Here is a 19844-nt window from a genome sequence, read left to right as displayed (position 1 = left end):
TTATGTTGAAGTATGTTCCCTCTACATCCGTTTTGTTGAGGGTTTTTATCATAAATGGATGTTGAATTTTGTCAAAACTTTTTCTGCAACTATTGAGATGATCATGTGATTTTTAGTCTTTAATTTGTTAATATGGTGTATCACATTGATTGAATTACAGATACTGAACCATCCTTGCATACCACTTGATCGTGGTGTATGATCCTTTTCATGTACTGTTGAATTTGTTTTGCTAATATTTTGTTGAGGATTTTTACACCTATGTTCATCACTGATATTGGTCTGTAATTTTCTATTTTTTGTGATATCTTTGTCTGGTTTGGAGATCAAGGTGATGCTGGCCTCGCAGAATGAGTTCAGAAGTGTTTCTTCCTCTGCAACTTTTTGGAATAGTTTGAGAAGGATAGGTGTTAACTCTCTTCTAAATGTTTGGTAGGATGCACCTGTGAAGCCATCTGGTCCTGGACTTTTGTTTGTTGGAAGTTTTGTTTTGTTTTGTTTTTTACTGATTCAATTTCATTAGTTGTAATTGGTCTGTTCATAATTTCTATTTCTTCCTGTTTCAGTCTTGGGAGATTGTACATTTCTAGGAATTTGTCCATTTCTTCTAGGTTGTTCATTTTATTGGCATATAATTGTTTGTAGTTACCTCTTATGATCCTTTGTATTTCTGTGGTGTCAGTTGTAACTTCTTTTTCATTTCTAATTTTATCGATTTAGGCCCTCTCTCTTTTTTCTTGATGAGTCTGGCTAAATGGTCATTCATTTGGCTTATCTTTTCAAAGAACCTGCCCTTAGTTTCATTGATCTTTTCTTTTTTCTTTTTTTTTTTGGTCTCCATTTCATTAATTTCTGCTCTGATCTTTATGATTCCTTTCCTTCTACTAAGTTTGGGTTTTGCTTGTTCTTTTTCTAATTCCATTAGGTGTAAGGTTAGGTTCTTTGAGATTTTTCTTGTTTCCTGAGGTAGGCTTGTATTCCTATAAACTTCCCTCTTAGAACTTCCCTTTTGCTGCATCTCATAAATTTTGGATCATTGTATTTTCATTTTCACCTGTCTCCAGGTATTTTCTGATTTCTTACTTGCTTTCTTCAGTGATCCATTGGTTATTTTGTAGCATATTTTTATCCTCCATGTTTTTGTGGGTTTTGCCTTTCTTTTCCCCCTTGTAATTGATTCCTAGTCTCATAGTGTTGTGGTTTGACAAGATGCCTGATATGATTTCAATATTCTTTCATTTACTGAGATTTGTTTTGTGGCCTAGCATGTAACCTATCTTGGAGAATGTTCCATGTGCACTTGAAAAGAACATTGCTTTTGGATGGAATGGTCTATATATATCTATCACATCCATCTGGTCTAAGGTGTTATTTAAGGCCAGTGTTTCCTTATCAGTTTTCTGTCTGGGTGATCTGTCCATTGATGTAAGTGGGGTGTTAAAGTCCCCTATATTATTGTAGTATTGTCAGTTTCTCTCTTTATGTCTATTAATATTTTCTTCATGTATTTAGGTGCTCCTATGTTGGGTGCATATATATTTACAATTGATTGATCCCTTGATCACTATGTAATATCCTTCTTTGCCTCTTGCTACAGTCTTTGTTTTAAAGTCTATTTTGTCTGATATAAGTATTGTTACCCAGCTTTCTTGTCATTTCCATTTTCATAGAATACCTTTTTCATCCCCTCACTTGCAATCTATGTGTGTCTTTAGATCTGAAGTGAGTCTCTTGTAAGCAGCATATATATATATATATATATATATATATATATATATATATATATATATATATATATGTAAGATTGATTTGTATCTGTTCAGCTACTCTATGTCTTTTGATTGGAGAATTTAGTCCATTTATATTTAAAATAATTATTAATAGATATGTACTTATTGCTATTTTGTTAAGTGTTTGGGGGTTGTTTTTATAGTTCTTTTTTTCCTTCCTATTTTGTTCTCTTCCCTTGTAATTTGATGACTATCTTTATTGTTATGTTTGGATTCCTTTCTCTTTTTTGTGTATCTATTTTAGGTTTTTCGTTTGTGGTTACCATAGTTTGTGGCTTATATATAACAACATAGTTAGCTAGCTAGCTAGCTAGATAATAGAGATAGATATAAATATATATTATATATATATACATGTAATTATTTTCAGTTAATGACTTCTTAAGTTTGAACACATTCTAACAACCCTACTTTTACTCCCCCCCTCCATGTTTAATTATTTTGATGTCATGATTTAATTCTTTTTGTTTCATATATGCCTTAACTACTTATTGAGGATATAGATTATTCTACTACTTTTGTCTTTTAATCTTCCTACTAGCTTTATAAGTGATTGATTTTCTACATTTACTGTATGTTTGCTTTTACCAATGAGATTTTTCCTTTCATAATTTTCATATTTCTTGTTGTGGTCTTTTTTTTCTGCTTAAAGAAGTCTCTTTAACATTTCTTGTAAGACTGGTTTAGTGGTACTGAACTCTTAGCTTTTGCTCATTTATAGAACTCTTCATCTCTCCTTCAAAACTAAATAAAAGCCTTGCTAGGTATTCTTTTTAAAATTTTTTTATTAGTTTTTTTTAACATCTTTATTGGAGTATAATTGCTCTACAATGGTGTGTTAGTTTCTGCTTTATAACAAAGTGAATCAGCTATACATAAACATATATCCCCATATCTCCTCCCTCTTGTGTCTCCTTCCCACCCTCCCTATCCTACCCCTCTAGGCGGACACAAAGCACCAAGCTGATCTCCCTGTGCTATGTGGCTCCTTCCCACTAGCTATCCATTTTACATTTGGTAGTGTACATATGTCCATGCCACTCTCTCACTTCGTCCCAGCTTCCCCTTCCCCTTCCCCGTGTCCTCAAGTCCATTCTCTACATCTGCATCTTTATCCCTGCCCTGTCCCTAGGTTCTTCAGAACCATTTTTTTTCTTTCTTTTTTTTTTTAGATTCCATATATATGTGTTAGCATACAGTATTTGTTTTTCTCTTTCTGACTTACTTCACTCTGTATGACAGTCTCTAGATCCATCCACCTCACTACAAATAACTCAGTTTCGTCTCTTTTTATGGCTGAGTAATATCTCGTTGTATATGTGTGCCACATCTTCTTTATCCATTCATCTGTCAATGGACACTTAGGTTGCTTCCATGTCCTGGCTATTGTAAATAGAGCTGCAGTGAACATTGTGGTACATGACTCTTTTTGAATTATGGTTTTCTCAGGGCATACGTCCAGTAGTGGGATTGCTGGGTCATATGGTAGTTCTATTTTTAGTTTTTTAAGGAACCTCCATACTGTTCTCCATAGTGGCTGTATCAATTTACATTCCCACCAGCAGCGCAAGAGGGTTCCCTTTTCTCCACACCCTCTCCAGCATTTATTGTTTGTAGATTTTTTGATGATGGCCATCTGACCGGTGTAAGGTGATACCTCATTGTAGTTTTGATTTGCATTTCTCTAATGATTAGTGATGTTGAGCATCCTTTCATGTGTTTGTTGGCAATCTGTATATCTTTTTTGGAGAAAAGTCTGTTTAGATCTTCTGCCCATTTTTGCATTGAGTTGTTTGTTTTTTTTGATATTGAGCTGCGTGAGCTGCCTGTATATTTTGGAGATTAATCTTTTGTCAGTTGCTTTGTTTGCAAATATTTTCTCCCATTCTGAGGGATGTCTTTTCATCTTGTTTATGGTTTCCTTTACTGTGCAAAAGCTTTTAAATTTCATTAGGTTCCATTTGTTTATTTTATTTCCATTTCTAGATAGAGTATTCTTGGTTGTAGGTTTTTTTCCTTTCATAGCTTTGAATATGTCATGCCACTTCTTTGGGTCTGCAAAGTTTCTGTTGAAAAGTCAGCTGATAGTCTTATGGGGGTTCCCTTGTACATAGCTAGTTGCTTTTCTCTTGCTGCTTTTAAGAGTCTCTCTTTATCTTTAATTTTTGCCATTTTAATTATAATGTATTTTGATGTGGACCTCTTTAGATTCATCTTGTTTGGGACTCTCTGTGCTTCCTGGAACTGAATGTCTGTTTTCTTTCACAGCTTATGGAAGTGTTCAGTTATTATTTCTTCAAGTAAGATATCTATCACTTGCTCTTCTCTCCTTCTTGGACCCCCTATGATGTAAATATTATCATGCTTGATGTTGTCTCAGAGGTCTCTTAAACTACCCTCATTTTTAAAAAATTCCTTTTCTTTTTTCTGTTCAGCTTGGGTGATTTCCTCTACTAGGTCTTCCAGCTCACAGATCCATTTCTCTGTATCATCTAATGTACTGTTGATTCCTTCTAGTGTATTTTTATTTCAGTTATTGTATTCTTCAGTTCTGTTTGGTTCTTCTTTATATTTTCTAAGTCTGTTAAAATTTTCACTGTGTTTATCCATTCTTCTCCCAAGTTCATTGAACATTTTTTGTTTTTACTTGAAATGCTTTATCAGATATATTGCTTATCTCCACTTTTCTAAGTTCTTCTGTGGTTTTATCTTGTTAATTTATTGGGAACATACTCCTTTGTCTCCTCATTGTGCCTAATTCTCTGTGATTATTTCTATTTATTAAATAGACCAGTTATGTTTCCCAATCTTGGAGAAGTAGCTTTATGTAGGAGATGTCCTATGAGGCCCAGCAGCATTCTCCCCTCTGGTCATCAGAGCTATATGCTCTAGGGACACCCCCATGTGGGTTGTGTGGGCGCTTCTTTGTGGTGGGGTCAACTACTGTGAGCATGCTGGTAGGCTGGGCTGGACTCTGGCCCAGTTGGCTGCCAGGTCTTGCCTTGAATGGTGGCTATCAGCCCACTGATGGGGAGGGCCATGTCCTGAGGCAGCTGGCTGTATGACCCAGGAGCATCTTGGGGTTGTTGCCATCCCCGTAGTGGATGGGGCCTTGTCCTGCTGGTGGGTGGGTAAGCTCCCAGCACTTATAGGCTAGGTAGAGCACTCCAAAATGGCGCTTGCGAATGCCAGTGTTTTCGCAGTAGGACAAACTCACAAAAATGACTGCTGCTATCATTCCCATCCCCAGGGGGAGTCCAATTGCCTCCTGCCTCTCCAAGAGGCTCTCTAAGATCAACAAATAGGTCTGCCCCAGGTTCCTTTCAAATTACTGCCTCTGTGCTGGGACTCAGATTGTGTGAGATTTTGTGTGCACCCTTTAAGAGTGGAGTCTCTTTTTCCTGCAGTCCTCTGGCTCTCCCCTGTGCAAGCCCCGGTGGCCCTCAAAGCCAGCCATTCTGGGGGTTTGTTTTCCCAGTGCAGGATTGGGCTGGGAGTCCATTGTGGGACTTGGACCCCTCACTCCTTGAGGAGAACCTCAGCAATTGTGATTATCTTCCCCCTATTTGTGGGTCACCCACCCAGGGATGTATACCTCATCTCTGCCCCTCCTACCCATGTCATTGTTCCTTTTTTATATCTTTAGTTGTGGAAAATCTTTTCTGCCAGTCTTTAGGTCATACTCATAGATAGTTGCTCTGTAAATAGTTGTAATTTTGGTGTGCCCATGGGAGGAAGTGAGCTCAGGGTCTTCCTACTTGCTACCTTGGCCACACCTCTCAGAAATTTTTTCAGTGTAAATCTGACTATGTCCTCTTCCTCAAAATCCTTCAAGGGCTACTTGATTCTCTTTGAATCAAAATCAGAATCATTAACATGACCCACCTCTTCCCCACAGAGTCTTGCCTCCATCCAGCCCTCCAGACTTATCTCCTGCCATGTACCCCCTCCCTACCCTTGCAAAATCCTTCCTCCAAGGTCCCAAGCTCTCTCTCCATCCAGGGCCCTCTACCTGGACTTACTTCCCGCACAACTCCACCCTTACCTTTCACCTAGTTAACCCTTCCTCACTCTCCAGCTCTCAGCTCAATTGTCCCTTCTCCAGCAGAGTGCTCTTTGTGCTCAACCTCAGGCCAGGGACATTTGCCCAGCATCTCGCAGCACCGCACGCTCGTTTGAAGCACTGTCTATAATTAAACATTGAACTATGGAATTTTTTGATTACCTTAATTGCTCTGGCCAGACTCTATGTCCTGTAAGTGCAGAGATGGCATGTGTGTTTGCTCACCTTTGTATTCCCAAATTCTCAAGTTGCCTGGCCCAAAGTAGGGGCTCAAGAAATGCTTGTTGAATGAATGAATGAAGTGACAAATTGTATGCATCTATTTATTAAATAAATGAACTACATTCAACTTCTTTCCCCAGTTCATTGGGTCATTCATTCATTCATTCAAATATACATATTGAAGTCCTATTTCCCTGACCCTCAGCTCTTTTTCTTCCTATAATAGACAGTGCCCAGGTCTCAGGGATAACCCTCAAACAGTATCCTTAGGTTCCATAGTTGCTTGCTTGAGTGTTTGACATTTTAGAATGGTAATAAGGAAAGTTTAAATATCTTCCAGCTAGCATGGAAATTCTTGTTAGGGGGTAGGTAAAAGGCGAGCTGAGATCTAGGCTCTGCAGGAAACCAAGCACACAGAGGATGTTTAAACAGCTCCAAAGAGAAATAGCAGAAATGTGTTCTCCATTGAGAGGGAGTTGGGGAGTAAGAACAGGAGGCCAAAGAAGGGGAAGGAGAGGAGGAGCCAGATAGATGGACTGAGGCTGGGGCCACATGAAGTATCCCCCTTGGGAGGTTGGCCAGTGGGTTAGCCAGAGGACACCCAACATTACATTTGAGATTGCTTGTTTGGAATGTTTTCCATCCCTTTCCCATCTCTTCCCACATCACTCTGGAATGCATTATATGATCACTGATGTCAAGGAAAGGTCTGCATCTAATCTAGGTGGTTAAGGGTTATAAAACAGAAACATGCTCAGAAGCTCAAAAGTCTGAAGGCCGCGGGATCATGAAAATGTTAGCCCCTGGGAGCTTGCAGAGATCATAGGAAAGGCTTTGGACTTCCCAAAATGCAGATCCGTGGAATCCAAGCCATTTTATCTGCATCCCATAGGGCAGGCCAGACCCAGCCAGGCAGTTTGTGCATGAATATTTTTTTTATTTATTTAATATAATCCTATTTTAAACACACTCATGGATATTGGCATTGAAAGAACTTTTTTTTTTTTTTTTTTAATAAGAGAGTTATTAGTGTTCAGGTTCCTTTGCTGTGACTCCGGACCTTGACAGAGCTAGTTTGCTTAGAGAGAGACAAGTCTATGTAGCTAATGGATCTGTTTCCAGGTGTGAGCACATCTCAGATCCCACCTGCCCTAGCCCTCCAGCCCTCAGGGACCCTCCTTCCTTAGTGGAAGCCTGCGGTCCTCCATGCCCTCCTGCTCCCTGTATACTGTCAATTCAGCACTCCACCCAAATTAGTCTAGATCTTGGTTTCTGAGCCCTTCCTGTGAGCCCCTATGCTTACATTGCCACTCTTGTCATACACAGACAGGCCAACACTGCCCAAAGATGGGCCCCAAGTGGCCATGCCTTCTTCACAAGAGCTGGGAGCCTCCCCACATTGGGCTGTGCTGCTTCAGCCTAGTCCAGCCTCCTCCCCAAACACAGACACACACACACACACACATGGCCACAGCCAGAGAGTCTTTGCTAAATGAGCCATTTGACTGGTTTTACTGGATGGAAATTGAGGGCTTTTCAAACAGTGACAGATACAAATTACCCTGATTATGTTCTTAGGCATAAGTCACACCACTTCAGGATCACTCAAGGACAGCCACATACATACAAGCTAGAATTATGCTGCAGGAGTTCGTATAAACCCCTGCTCCTCAACAAAATTTGCATGACAATAAGATAACGGCTGCAGCCCCATCTCCCCAACGCTTTGGAATGGCACAGAGTGTTTCTCTCCAGGGCAAACAGAGGGAGCAAATCAACCAGAGGAAGGGAGGGATTTTTTTTTTTTAAGCAATGCTCCAGCTCCACACCCAGATCGAGTTTCTCTACATCGCAGCAAACAACATCTCAGTCTCCCTTTTCTTCTCCAATGGGAAAGGCTCTACAGAACACAGTGCCATGTGATGCGGCCCTTGAGAGAGGAAAGCAAGGGAGGGATGGGGCTGCAGAGCACATGCATGTCACGTCCGCGTGGCCACTTTTGTCTTCACACACGGTGGCCACTTAGGGATGAGTCCGTGCCACCAGCCCCTCGGAGGTACTGTGCTGGCTGCCTTCACATGCACTCCTGGAAACTTCCATTAAGCCTGGCTGAAAGCACGTGCAGGCGCAGGGCAGGGAGCACGCGGCTGCAGGGCCGAGATTTCCGCAGCTCCCCTGTGGTCCGCCATCATCTGTCCTGGCTTCACTTGGGGAGCAAGGTGGCAGGGGCTTCTGAATCCAAACCGTAGCACTGAACAGTTGAACGCTCATTGAGTTAAAGTGTTAGTTTAAAAAACACATATGCATTTACATATATTTCACAGTTCAAACAATACGGCTTTGAAGAAGAGTTATGGCTTTCTGAAGGGAGGTCAGTTGGGTCCAGAAAGGGAATTTTCAGGCCACCAAGATCCTGCTTCACCCCTAAAACATGTGTGCAGAGCGTGGAAGCCTCAGGGAGGACCAGCTGTCCCCCAAACCTTGGGAAGAGGGACTGGCTCAGAAGCCTGCCACAGTGGGGCCAGGGTCCTGCCCGAGAAGGTGCAGGAGGGCTGGCAGGAGCTGTCACTTGGGATCCCAGCAGCACCCCCCGCGCCCCGCAAACGGCCACAGCACCAGGGGGCTGTGTCGCTGTGTCTGCTGCCAACGCCCTCCACACTCTTGCTTTGCCGCGGCCTTGGGTGACCCTCTGCCCAGGGCAGCTGCCACCTTCCGCACACCAGGTACAGCCCCCATGCTTGGGGCCTGGAGGGGAACGGAGCCCCTCACCGACGCTGGGCAAGGCATGAGGCCAGGGGTAAAGCTCAGGCCTGAACCACACTGCAGTCAGCATGACAACCCAGAGGGAAGAAACCACGAGGGCTTCAGGGGTGAGAGCAAGACACGGCTGTCTCCCCCTGCCCCTTGGGGAGCTTGGGCACCCAACCGGAGCTCACCACCATTCCATGTGACCCGGGGCATGCCTCCGTCACCTTCCTGGGCCTCAGTCCAGTCGGGATGCCACCACCTGCCTTACCCTCCTCCTAGGAACACAGCGAGGACTGGTGAGAAATTAGATGATGAAGACGTGTAGAAAGTAGAAGTGTTCACTTTCATAAGAATATGAAAAAAATAGTCATATTCTTAAAATCACAAATAAATCCAGGCCAAGTCACTGCAGAGCCTGCCCTGGCCCCGGCTAAGATCCGCATCCCCCTCCCACGAGCAACAGAGACACAACAGGTGAAAGCAGAGGTGCAGGAAGAAGACACCCCGGCCACCACAACCAGCCCTGCTGCACGTCCCCTTTAAGATGGGAAAGTAGAAGGGGTGCCCTTCTCCCTCCTCCTCGGGGGGGGGGGGGGGGGCAGCAAATGTCAGAGGGAAACTAAGTCTAAAAGAGTGAGTTTGCCCATCTCATGAAGCCTATATTATCAGATAACGAACTAGTTTACCTACCTGAACTTCAAGATAACTAAGGGCTAATCCTTTAAGCACCAAGACATCTATGAATGTGTTTTAAGTGTTTGGGGATGGAAATAATTCCAAGTGGATAAAACGCTTCTCTGCCTTCTTAAACACAGTCTACCGAACGTTGTTTGAGCGTGTTCGTCCCTCTACGTGGTTGTGGATACCGCAGGCTGGGCTGCTCTGAGGGGTCATTTGGTGCCCTTGGGGTTATTACTACATGTTGGGCCCTCCACGAAACTACTTGCCCCTCCACTAGCCTCAGATCACTTGGTATTTTCTGAGATGTATAGATTTGGTCTTTTTAACGCCATTATTATTAGTCTATTAGCTGCCACTTCTTGCTAAATCTAGCACCTGTTATCATTCTCTTAATTTGCTTTATTATTAGAAACCAGAATCAAGTTCACTAGATTTGAATTTAAAATTAAAGTGAATGCCATGAGGGATTTGCTGTTAGCAAAATATTTGCTCTTTGATACAGAGCTTTATAGCAGCTACTTTGGGGGCTTAAAATTAATTTTCCTTTCCCTGAGTCCACAGCTGCCTGGGGCTGAGCGAACTTGCTGGGTAAGTGGCCCTGGGAAGTGAGGTGTGCTTTGACCTTGTTTCAATAACACAGTAACTATTTCCTCCCTTAACAAATTTTTGTGGCTGAATGAGGAATTGTGAGCTGCCATGGGGATAAAGTGCTCGCTGGGACCACACTGCTGGGGCATCTTCAGAGGGAAGGGGCAGGGGACTTGCCTCCAGTTGGAGACGGACGAGATTGAGGCAGGTTCCAGGCACTAGCTCGCTGGTTGCAACTGGAGCCTTTTCCAGCGGAAGGTGGGAAAGGAAGGCGGAACATAATGCAGGTGTGAGCCCTGGGTCACATGAGCCCATTTCTGTGAGATGTTTCCTCATCACCACCTTCCTTTTTTGTTTTCCATGGGCATGGTAGGCAGAGTGCCTGGTCCACCTTTGTGTTAAAGAGAGCATTGTTGTGCTCTGATCTTACCCCAACATCAGTTACAGGGTGACCCTCAGCTGGTCACAGGTTGGTTCCAAGCTCCAGAGACCCAACCCCTTAGCTCTGATCCCAGAATGCAGCCTGATCCTGGGCACAGATGAATTCTTAATTCAGGTACTCTGAGCCTACTAACCCTGGGAGAAGAAATCTATGTAACTTTGCTTTAAAAAGATTTCTAATGTTTATTTAAATGTTGAAAATGTTCAGAAAAAGAGCTGCTTGGTACCTTTCAGAAATCTCAAGCATGAATCGATGCTCCCAACCCCTAACCAGGAAACAAATGCAGCAGAGCAGGGCTGAGCTTCTTACAATATCATGTAGAGCAGGGCTCCTCAACACGTAGTCCCAGGAGCAGCCGCAGCACCGCTTAGGAACCAGCGAGGAAGCTCCACGCCAGGCTCGTCAAATCAGACTCCAGGGAGGGGCCCAGGAACCAATGAGCTCTCCAAGTGATTCTGACACAGGAGCTGCTGACCTAGAACAACAGTTCTCAACCTCGGCTGCATAGTGGAATCATTTGGAGAGTCAGAAAAGCCCTCATACTCAGATCACACCTTAGACCAACTGGGTCAGAACTTCTGGGTGCAAAGTTCAGGCACGAGTGGGTCTTAAAGCTCTTCAGATGACGCCGATGTGCCACCAAGGCAGACACCTTCTGCCTCAGGACAATGAGCCTCAACCACCGCGCAACAGAGTCACTCAAGGAGATTTTAAAAATAAGAATATGGGGTCCCATCCCCAGGCCAAGTGAATCAGATTCTCTGGGAAGATGAGGATCTGGAATGGGGGTGGGTTTTTTTTGTTTTGTTTCGGTTTGGTTTTTTTTGCGGTACGCGGGCCTCTCACTGCTGTGGCCTCTCCCGTTGCGGAGCACAGGCTCCGGACGCGCAGGCTCAGCAGCCATGGCTCACGGGCCCAGCCGCTCCGCGGCATGTGGGATCTTCCCGGACCGGGGCACGAACCCGTGTCCCCTGCATCGGCAGGCGGACTCTCAACCACTGCGCCACCAGGGAAGCCCATGGGGGTGGTTTTATAAAGATCCCCAGGTGAATCCAATGTGCATATAAGGTTGAGAACCATAATTCTAGAGGAAATAAAACTTTTACCTTAAAGCTGAGCAAGTCATTTAGTTGAAAAAAAATGAGTTACTTGGTTGCCAAGGGAACCGTCCCCCTACTGGAAGGAGAGACAGTCACTGATTTCTGGCTTTTGTGTCAAGAGCTAAGTCACGGTAATGTATGTACGTATGTATGTATGTATGTCTCTCTCTCTCTCTCTCTAGTGAAAAAAAGAAGGTTCACTGAAGAGACCATGCAGGGGAAATATCTAAACACTTATAGAAGCTGTGCTGTTGCCTCTTAGGACACTGGCTGGCCAGCACAGCTGAGCCAAGCTAGCAAAGCAAGACCAGGTCTGTTCTGACCCTCAGCAAAGGATGCTGAGGCTGCCAGAAGCTAGGGACCAACCAAGGGCCCAGGACAACTGCTCCAGGCAAAAATCAAAATCAGAATCCTATTCTAGGGACACTAAAAACAGTTCATGTCATTTGAGAACAGCTTATATCTAAGTGATTCTATATGAAATAAGTCGCAAAAAGTCAGATATTGTACAATTCCATTCATACGAGGTCCCTAGAGTGGTCAAATTCAAAGAAACAGAAAGCAGAGTGGTGGTTGCCAGGAGCTGGGAGGAGGGGAAATGGGGAATTGTCCTTTATTGGGTATAGAGTTTGAGTTTTGCAACTAAAAAAGAACTCGAGATTGGCTGCACAACTTAACACTACTGAACTGTACACTTAAAAATGGCTAGGATGGTAAATCTCATGTATATTTTACCATAGTTGAAAAATAGAAAAAAAAATCTCTGATAGTGTCGAGGCCAAAACAGATTTCATAAATGTTATAGATTCCTGAGCAGTTAATTTTTGTTGCTAATTTAATAGTGGACTCTATTTTATGTTCATATTTCCAGAACTCGCTGAAGTTATGTGCCAGATTCTTGGTTTTGCTCTTTTATCACTTTATCCAGTCTGAATATCAAGCCAGACGTCACCACTCACCTGGCAGAGCCACTGACCCACAAGCGGTGCAGAGCCCAGTTCTCCAGCCGACATGGGCTCTAAGACCACCCACCGGGGGATGTCACAGTGCTGGTTGCTCAGCATCACCACCCCTCCCCCAGGTTCTGAGTCCAGAGGCAGGGGTTTTAACACTCAGGGGATTCTGACATAGGTGATCTACAGTCTACCCTTTGAAGAACACACTGCTTTATCAGGACGCCTTGTAGGATGTAATCAACCTCAGACTGTCCTGGCTTGACCAGCCCTCCAAAGAACAAGAGAACAGGGCACACCCTGGGCTTCAGCACACCCCGAGCCTGGCCTCACCTGGCTGTAAGCCACAGCCAGCCTCCTCCTAGAAGGGTGCCCTGGTTGCAGGGAGAGAGGCCAGGGTGTGTGTTGAACTCAGAGCAGCACCGTCCCCTCCCCACAGGGAGACCCCCAAGCTCCTGCCTTCCACTGGGCAACTGGAGTGGACATTTTGCAAAGCTCAGCTCATCTGTTTCCCAGCCAATAAATAAAGCACTTTGCACTTGTTCTTGAGCCATTATTGAAAAGTCCCTCGTATACTTCTACCCAGCCTGTACCTCAGCACAGCAGTTTCAGCTCCTGACAAATCTCTATGGTTCTGAAGGAAGGAAGGGCAAAAAGAAAATCTTTCCCTCTTTTGTTTAAACTAGAGAAAGAGGGTTGAAGAACAGGCAAGAAGCAGACGAGCAAGATTATAATGGGAGGAGGCAAAAAGAAGGTAGCGGAGACTGGGTGATGGAACCGACAAGCAACTGCAACAGGGACATTTCAGCCTCCTGCATCCCAAACTCCCCAAAAGCAGGTGGGCAAGTCTTTGTATAGCTCAGTGCTTCCCACATAGAAGGTACCAGGCAAAAAAAATAATGAGCAGAGTACTCTCTTAAGCTGACAATTACCCCAGGGTGTTACTCGGTTTATTAATGGGGTCTCCTGAACCACTGGAACCCACCAGCTAACAGAGACCCCACTGCTATAGTTAACACATGGCTCTGTGCCAGTGCTGAGGGCCCCAAGATGAGCCAGATACAATGCATTCTCCTGGGGAAAGGACAGACCCTCGGCCAAGGACACACGTAGTATGCTGTGAGGACGTCCTAATAGAAGTCAGTGATGGTTGCTACAGAAGCACAGAGAGTGCCCAGCCCAGCTTCACAGAGGGGAAGAGGCGGGGACCATCACCTGACATTATCTGCAAAAGTGGTGGGGTAAAGGGGAGGAGGGAGGAGGTTGGAATGTGGAGCCATTCCAGGCATTTCCAATAGCTTGTGCAAAGGCACAGCACCTAGAGGAGTATTAGAGGGATGGTGCTGGCAGGAGGGTCTCTGGAAAGGTGAGTGAGCCAGCTTGGGATATACTCTGCACATCTGGGTAAGGAATCTGGACTATATGGTATAAGATGGCAACAGGCTCCACCAAAGGTGTTTCCAGAAGTTAATTCTCTGGAAGCAGAATGGTCAGTCAAAAGGGTCTGAGTTAGGGCAGTGGCAGAAGGAATGCAGGTAGGGAATGAATTCAAGGGATATTTATGAATCAGAACTGATAAAATTTGGTGAACAAATAGACATAGAAAGCCAAGAGTGACCCAGGTTTGGGGCTGAAGGGCCATTGATGTGGTAGAGCCATTCAGCAGGGGAAGAAAGGAGGAAGAGGGAAACTGCTCTCTGGGTGTCTAGTTTGTGCCGGCACTGTGCTAGGCATTGTGCAACCCTATTCCACAGCTGGTGAGGCTAGTGTCCTGGCCTCAACCTCAGATGATGAGTCAGAGCCTCCAGGGGCTTTGGTTGCTCCCCCAAGGTCACTAGTAAGTACGGGCACATGACTTTGAACCCAGACTGCCCTTTCAACTGTACCAGTTGAGGACATGTTGAGGTCTGAGATGCTGAGCAGGTACAGACATTCAGACGGCCACGGCAAGCGTGTTCCTGATGTTCCAAGGGAGAAATGGCCTCCAGGAGAGGGGTGTAAGATGCAAGGACAGGAGAGATGTGAGGCTGCGAACAGATGTGATTTCTGCAGAAATGCTCCTAGAAAGAGAAAGGAACCCTGAGGAAGCTTCACGGAAGATGAGTCCACAAAGAAGCCTGAGCAGGAGCGTTCAGAGAGGCAGGAGGAAAGTCGGGGGAAAGTGGTTCCTTATAAAAAAACAAAAAGTAAGAGAGGACTCAAAAGACCAGTGTGGTCACCCTGTCACACATCACATGGATGTTGAGGATGAGGCCTGACGTGGATCCACTGCTTTGACAATTACAGTCATTCTGCCAACCTTCGGAATTCAGGACTGACCCCGGCATGGCCAGGTGTTCCTCTCGTGCTAACTGTCCCTGAGCCCAGCCTTGCTAGCACTCAGCTCAGCTCCGACGTGTGCCTGGGGGACTCAGTTCAGCATCTGGACATGCCCACCGGACCATAAGCTCCAAGAGGGCTGGGGCTACATTCTGCTCATCACTAGTTCAACGGCCCCTCGCACGATGCCCAGCACAAAAGGAGCGCTCAGTAACAATTTGCTGAATGCCTGGCTGCAGCTAGCTCTGTGCTGTCCTTCAGTCGTCAGGAAGTGCTGCCACTGCTTCCCCCCTTCTCCACTTACTCAGCAGAGTCAAGGGCAATGGGCTCCCTGCTCTCTGCAGCACCAGGTGATTAGTGGGCAGAGCTGCCGCAGCAGCATTGCTGAAACGGTCTCAGAGGCCACATCTGACCTTGCGCCACCTTCCTTTTTGCTTGGCTGAGCACCAAGTCGTTTACTTGTTTTTGCTGCCTTTCAAACCTGGAGCAGTGAGCTTAGCACAAAGGAAGACACGATGGTTGCTTTGTTTTGGGGAATTGATTTCCCTTATACAAGAGTGTCACTGGTAGTCTGCATGGTGGGATGGGGGTGGAGTTGCGAGGAAAGTGGTGGGGTGGGGCTTCCTGAGTCAACACCCAGGTCTCTTCGAGCCTTTGAAAGGGTGTATTGCCTACAAACACTGGCTGCAGGAGAAAAGTGTAGCCTGGCAGTCAGGAGGCTGAGTCCCAGTTGAGTCACTAGCCAGCCATGTGGCCTTGGGCAAGTCCCCCAACATGCTATCTTTTAATATGTACCCCTTCTGCAAAATGTGGAGACGGCCTCAACTCCCCTGCATACATTGCACTGTGGGTGCATCTGTACTGCGGCCAGGGCCAGGGCTGGGTGGGTGGGGGAGCACCTACAAGCAGCCTCCCTCCTGGACCCATAACAGCCTCCCAGAGCACTGTCCCTAGAGCGGGGCCCAGCACCACCCTACAGTGGCCTCTCAGTCAGGATCCCTCTCGTTCCAGCCCTGGTGACACTGGCTAGGAAGCAGCTAAGACAGGTTTGGAGCACAGGCTTTGGGGTTCTACAGACGCGGGTGCGGTTTCCTCCACCGGGTGCTTGGCCATCAGCCAGACACTGAATGGCTCTGAGCCTCAGTTTCCCCACCTGCCCAATGGAGTCTTCTTACCCAAGGGGGTTTTGTGATGATCACAGGAGACAGTGCAAAGAAAGTGCCCAGTGTAGGGCCTGACACAGAATAAGCGTACAGTAAATCTTAGCTATTATAATAATAAATATTATTTATGGCTTAGATCCATACATCATTAGTACTTCCAAAAACTTAAATAAAATTAAAGATTACAGAGACCCTAGGGGTATTTTTTAAGCCTTTAGTTGTAGAGATGAAGAAACGGAGACCCTAAGGGAGGGGAAGGGACTTGCCCTAAGACCCAGCGACTTAAACAGGACCGAGAGCAAGGAGTCCAGCTCCTTCACAGGATGGGTCATGAGGCTCCATCCCCAGCCCCTACAAGGGACCTGGCTGGGGCAGACACCAGCCCATGACACCCTTGGCTGTGAGAACCATGGTATTTGACTCACCAAGGCTCTTGCCCCCAAACACTGCCCCATCTGGAACATAAACAGAGGGCTTCTGGCAGAGGGTTCTGTCCTCAGCAGGCATTCAACAGAGCCCCTGGCACGACTTGACCCAGGCCACCTCCCTGTTCTGGGCCTGTTTCCTTATGTGGGACAAAATGGTCTTTAAGAGCCTTCCAGTTCTGACATTCTGTAGTTTCAAGAAAGGAGCTCAATTAACCACAAACAAGTGGCTGGAAACCTCAGTTAACTGGAATCTTTCCAGCCATTCCTTCCTTGGGAGAAACAGGCAGAGCACAGGGAAGCATAACCACCCACCGTCCTTAGTAGTGTTTCCTGGTTCGCCAAGTGCTTGGGCCTAATTTACCTCATTGGCTACCTCCTTGCTCTGCAGACAAGCAGACGGGTTCAGAGCAGCCCCAGGTTTTCCCAGTGAGGACCAGAGCTCAGAAGCAAGGCCAGCATCTAGAGCAGTGTCGTGCATGGAGTACTTGCTCTATATTGGCCCACCAACATGAAATCCAGGCAAGAGGAAGGGGTTCTGCCCTGGATGGGGAGCCTGGGGGCCCGGGACAAGGCCTGTGCCCACCTGTCTCTCACCAGCTGGGCCTATTGCTCTGCCTGTAAAATGAGGTGATCAGATGAAAGGTCCCGTTCCCTGCTGTGCTCTCACAGTCCCTCCCCCTCTGAACACCCAGTGGGCGGGGCCAGAATTTGCCTATGTTCTGCCCTCCACTCCTAGAAGACAGAGATACTGCCTTTATGTGTCACCTTGTCTTCCCAAGCCCAGCCCCAAACCAAAGCAGAATAGGCTTCTGGAAATATTTATGGGAAGGAGGGGAGAAAGGAGGAAGGGAAGAAGGGTGAGAGCAAAGAAGGGACGGGGGAGGGAAGGAGGGAGGAGGGAGGGAGCTGAAGGTCTTTCAGGACTAATACTCTACGATTCCACAAAGCTAAATTCTAAGGTAATTCATACCACGCAAAATTCTAAGGCAAAACACCACGGGGGAAGCAAAGGGATGTGAAATGACATGTGAACCCCTTTTAGGCTAGGTCCAGCTGATTTCCCAAAGCAGAGGCCCTGTGGGTCCGTGTGTGTGAAGGCCACCAGGCTGAGTGCTGTGGGAAGTCCCGCCTTTACAGTAGAACCTCAGTGATGCTGGTGTCAGAGACCATGGCTCACTTCCATCGCTAAGCTCACCAGTCACATGTCAGCGTTTTCCAGTCTGGAGCCTTACGGTTCCAATTCAGGAACATTATACAGCACGATTGTGCAGTATTCAGGAACACACAGAGGGATGGATCTTATAAATAACTCCTGGTTAAAACAGAGCTGAAGATAGGGAGACAGAAGAGGAAGCAAGTCACTAAGCACTTATTGAGTCGATAACATTGGCTTGGAAACCTTAGTGCAAATGGCTGGTCTGGTTTATTTCCTTCTCATCAACAGATCAAACGCAGGACTGAACTTGGAGGCGCCAAGACTTATGTGTGTGCCTGCGGATGCGTTTGAAGGGTGTGGCTCTCCTTGGCTGACGGTGTCTCGGCGAAGATCGGAACACACAGGGCTTGCATCAGATCTCACAGTGCCGCTTAATGGACTCGGTTGGTGAACCTTGGTTGGTAATCCCTGGACCTCTCTGAGCCATTGTCCCCACAGGAAGGTCTGGCCGCTGGGTTGGCCTCTAAGCTCTGAGGTTCTCTACAACAATTCAGGGCTGAGGCCTGGGTATAAGGCTCAGGAACCCAAAATCCTGAGTTAAATCTTAACCACGCTCATATGTCCTGTCTCCCTCTTTTCCGTTCCCGCCGGGGCCTTCCTTTAGCTGCAAAGAGGCCATACAGTTTGTGCTCTCTTGGTTGCTAAAACTGAGTGGAAATGTGCTTGATTCACTTGCAATCCCCAGGGCCGCGACCTTGAGCTGTGGCCCAGCAGGGCGCTACCCATGCGCAGGTGGGGGGCGCTCGGCATGGAGCTGACTCCGCCTGGCCCCCAGCCCAGCCTCCCAGCCCACGGGACCCAAGCCCGAAGCCGAGCGTCCGAGGGCGTGCCAGCCTCAGCGCCAGGCCTTCGCCCTGCCCTGCGGGTGGGCGGGCGAGGAGGAGCGAGGTTCCGTGTGCCGGGCTGGCGGGCAGCCTGCGCCGCCCTCAGCAGCAGTTGCAGGTGCCCGTGTGCACGCGCAGGATGCCGCGGCTGTGCAGGTGCAGGAAGTTGAAGATCTCGGAGGGCATGGCGTGGAAGCCCGGGCGGGGCTTGACGTTGTCATAGTAGTGGTGGGTGATGTAGAGGCCCGAGGGGTTCATGGGGAAGGCCCAGAAGCCGAACAGGTGCACCTCCTCGCACAGTTCCAGCGCCGCCGTGACCAGGATGAGGCCGGTGCTGATGCGCTTGGCGCGCACCCCGAGGCTAAGCCAGTAGCGCGACACGTTGACCAGGTACTGCGGGTGGAAGTAGTACACGGCCTGCGGCGACTCGAAGTCGTCCAGCACGTACTTGACGCGGATGGACACGTCGGTGTTGCGCGTGTTGTAGAATGCAGGCAGCAGCACGGACGCGTTCTCGTACACCTGCAGCACCCGGTAGAAGGGCCGCCGCCACTTCTCCAGCTTGTGGAACCTGGCGGGGGCGCAGGGTGAGACGGGGCCCCGGGAACCCTCCGTTTGCCCCACCCCTGCACCCTGGGGTCTTTTCAAAGGACGTAGGAGCCCCTCAAGGCCACCCCCCTCCTCTTTCGTCTCAGTCACTTAGCAGATGAATGTCCACCTTCCTCCGGGACGGTTATATTTTTGTAAGTGAGTGCCGGAGAGGGCAATCTGGACCCAAAGGGACAAATATCTAGTGTGTGGTTGCAGGGGAAGGGTAATACTTAACCCATACGGCTGAGGGTGCCGGGGGCGGGCTCAGAGGGGAAGGGGCGAGGGAGTGGAGGCTTTCCCTAGAGCCCTCAGGACTCACCTGTCCTGCCTTCCCCAAGGACTCACCTGTCACTGCCTTCCCCCGGTGAAGAACACCAAACCAGCTGCCTGTCCTCTGAGCCCTTCCTCCCCTCGCTCGCCTTTCTCTTTACACTGAACAGCCCTCCCAGCTGGCTCACTGCGCACCTCTCTGAATGCTCCCTCACTCAGCTGACTCCTTGTAAATGTGCCCGGGCATCTGACCGGATTTAACAACTCCCCCTCCTCTTACCCTTCATCTGACCTGGAGGTGTGACTATGCCCCAGTTGGAGTTTTAACCCCATCAGCCCCTCCCCCAGGCCTCCCAGACAGACCCCAGGAGGGGAGTCAGGAGCGGGGGTTGAGGTCTTTGCATGAGGCTTCTCCCCACTGCCGGGAGGACACACTGTGTAGGGAG

The 19844-nt window shown here is 47.3% G+C and overlaps 1 protein-coding gene across 2 annotated transcripts in view; it reads right to left on the bottom strand.

Moving 5' to 3' along the window:
• Nucleotides 1-7320: 7320 nt before the first annotated feature.
• ST8SIA5 (ST8 alpha-N-acetyl-neuraminide alpha-2,8-sialyltransferase 5) overlaps nucleotides 7321-19844 on the bottom strand; it is a 74852-nt gene continuing 62328 nt past the window's right edge. For both annotated transcript variants that reach the window (XM_079942101.1, XM_079942102.1), the window contains one exon: nucleotides 7321-19108. In XM_079942101.1, coding sequence (XP_079798227.1) covers nucleotides 18640-19108 — 469 coding nt within the window. In that variant the 3' untranslated portion in view covers nucleotides 7321-18639. The remainder of the gene's footprint in view (nucleotides 19109-19844) is intronic.

This window comes from Stenella coeruleoalba, assembly GCF_951394435.1.
Source record: "Stenella coeruleoalba genome assembly, chromosome: 14".
NCBI classification, from domain to species: Eukaryota; Metazoa; Chordata; class Mammalia; order Artiodactyla; family Delphinidae; genus Stenella; species Stenella coeruleoalba.
Note: the sequence above shows the minus strand (reverse complement) of the source record. Positions and strands in the feature narration are given on the sequence as shown.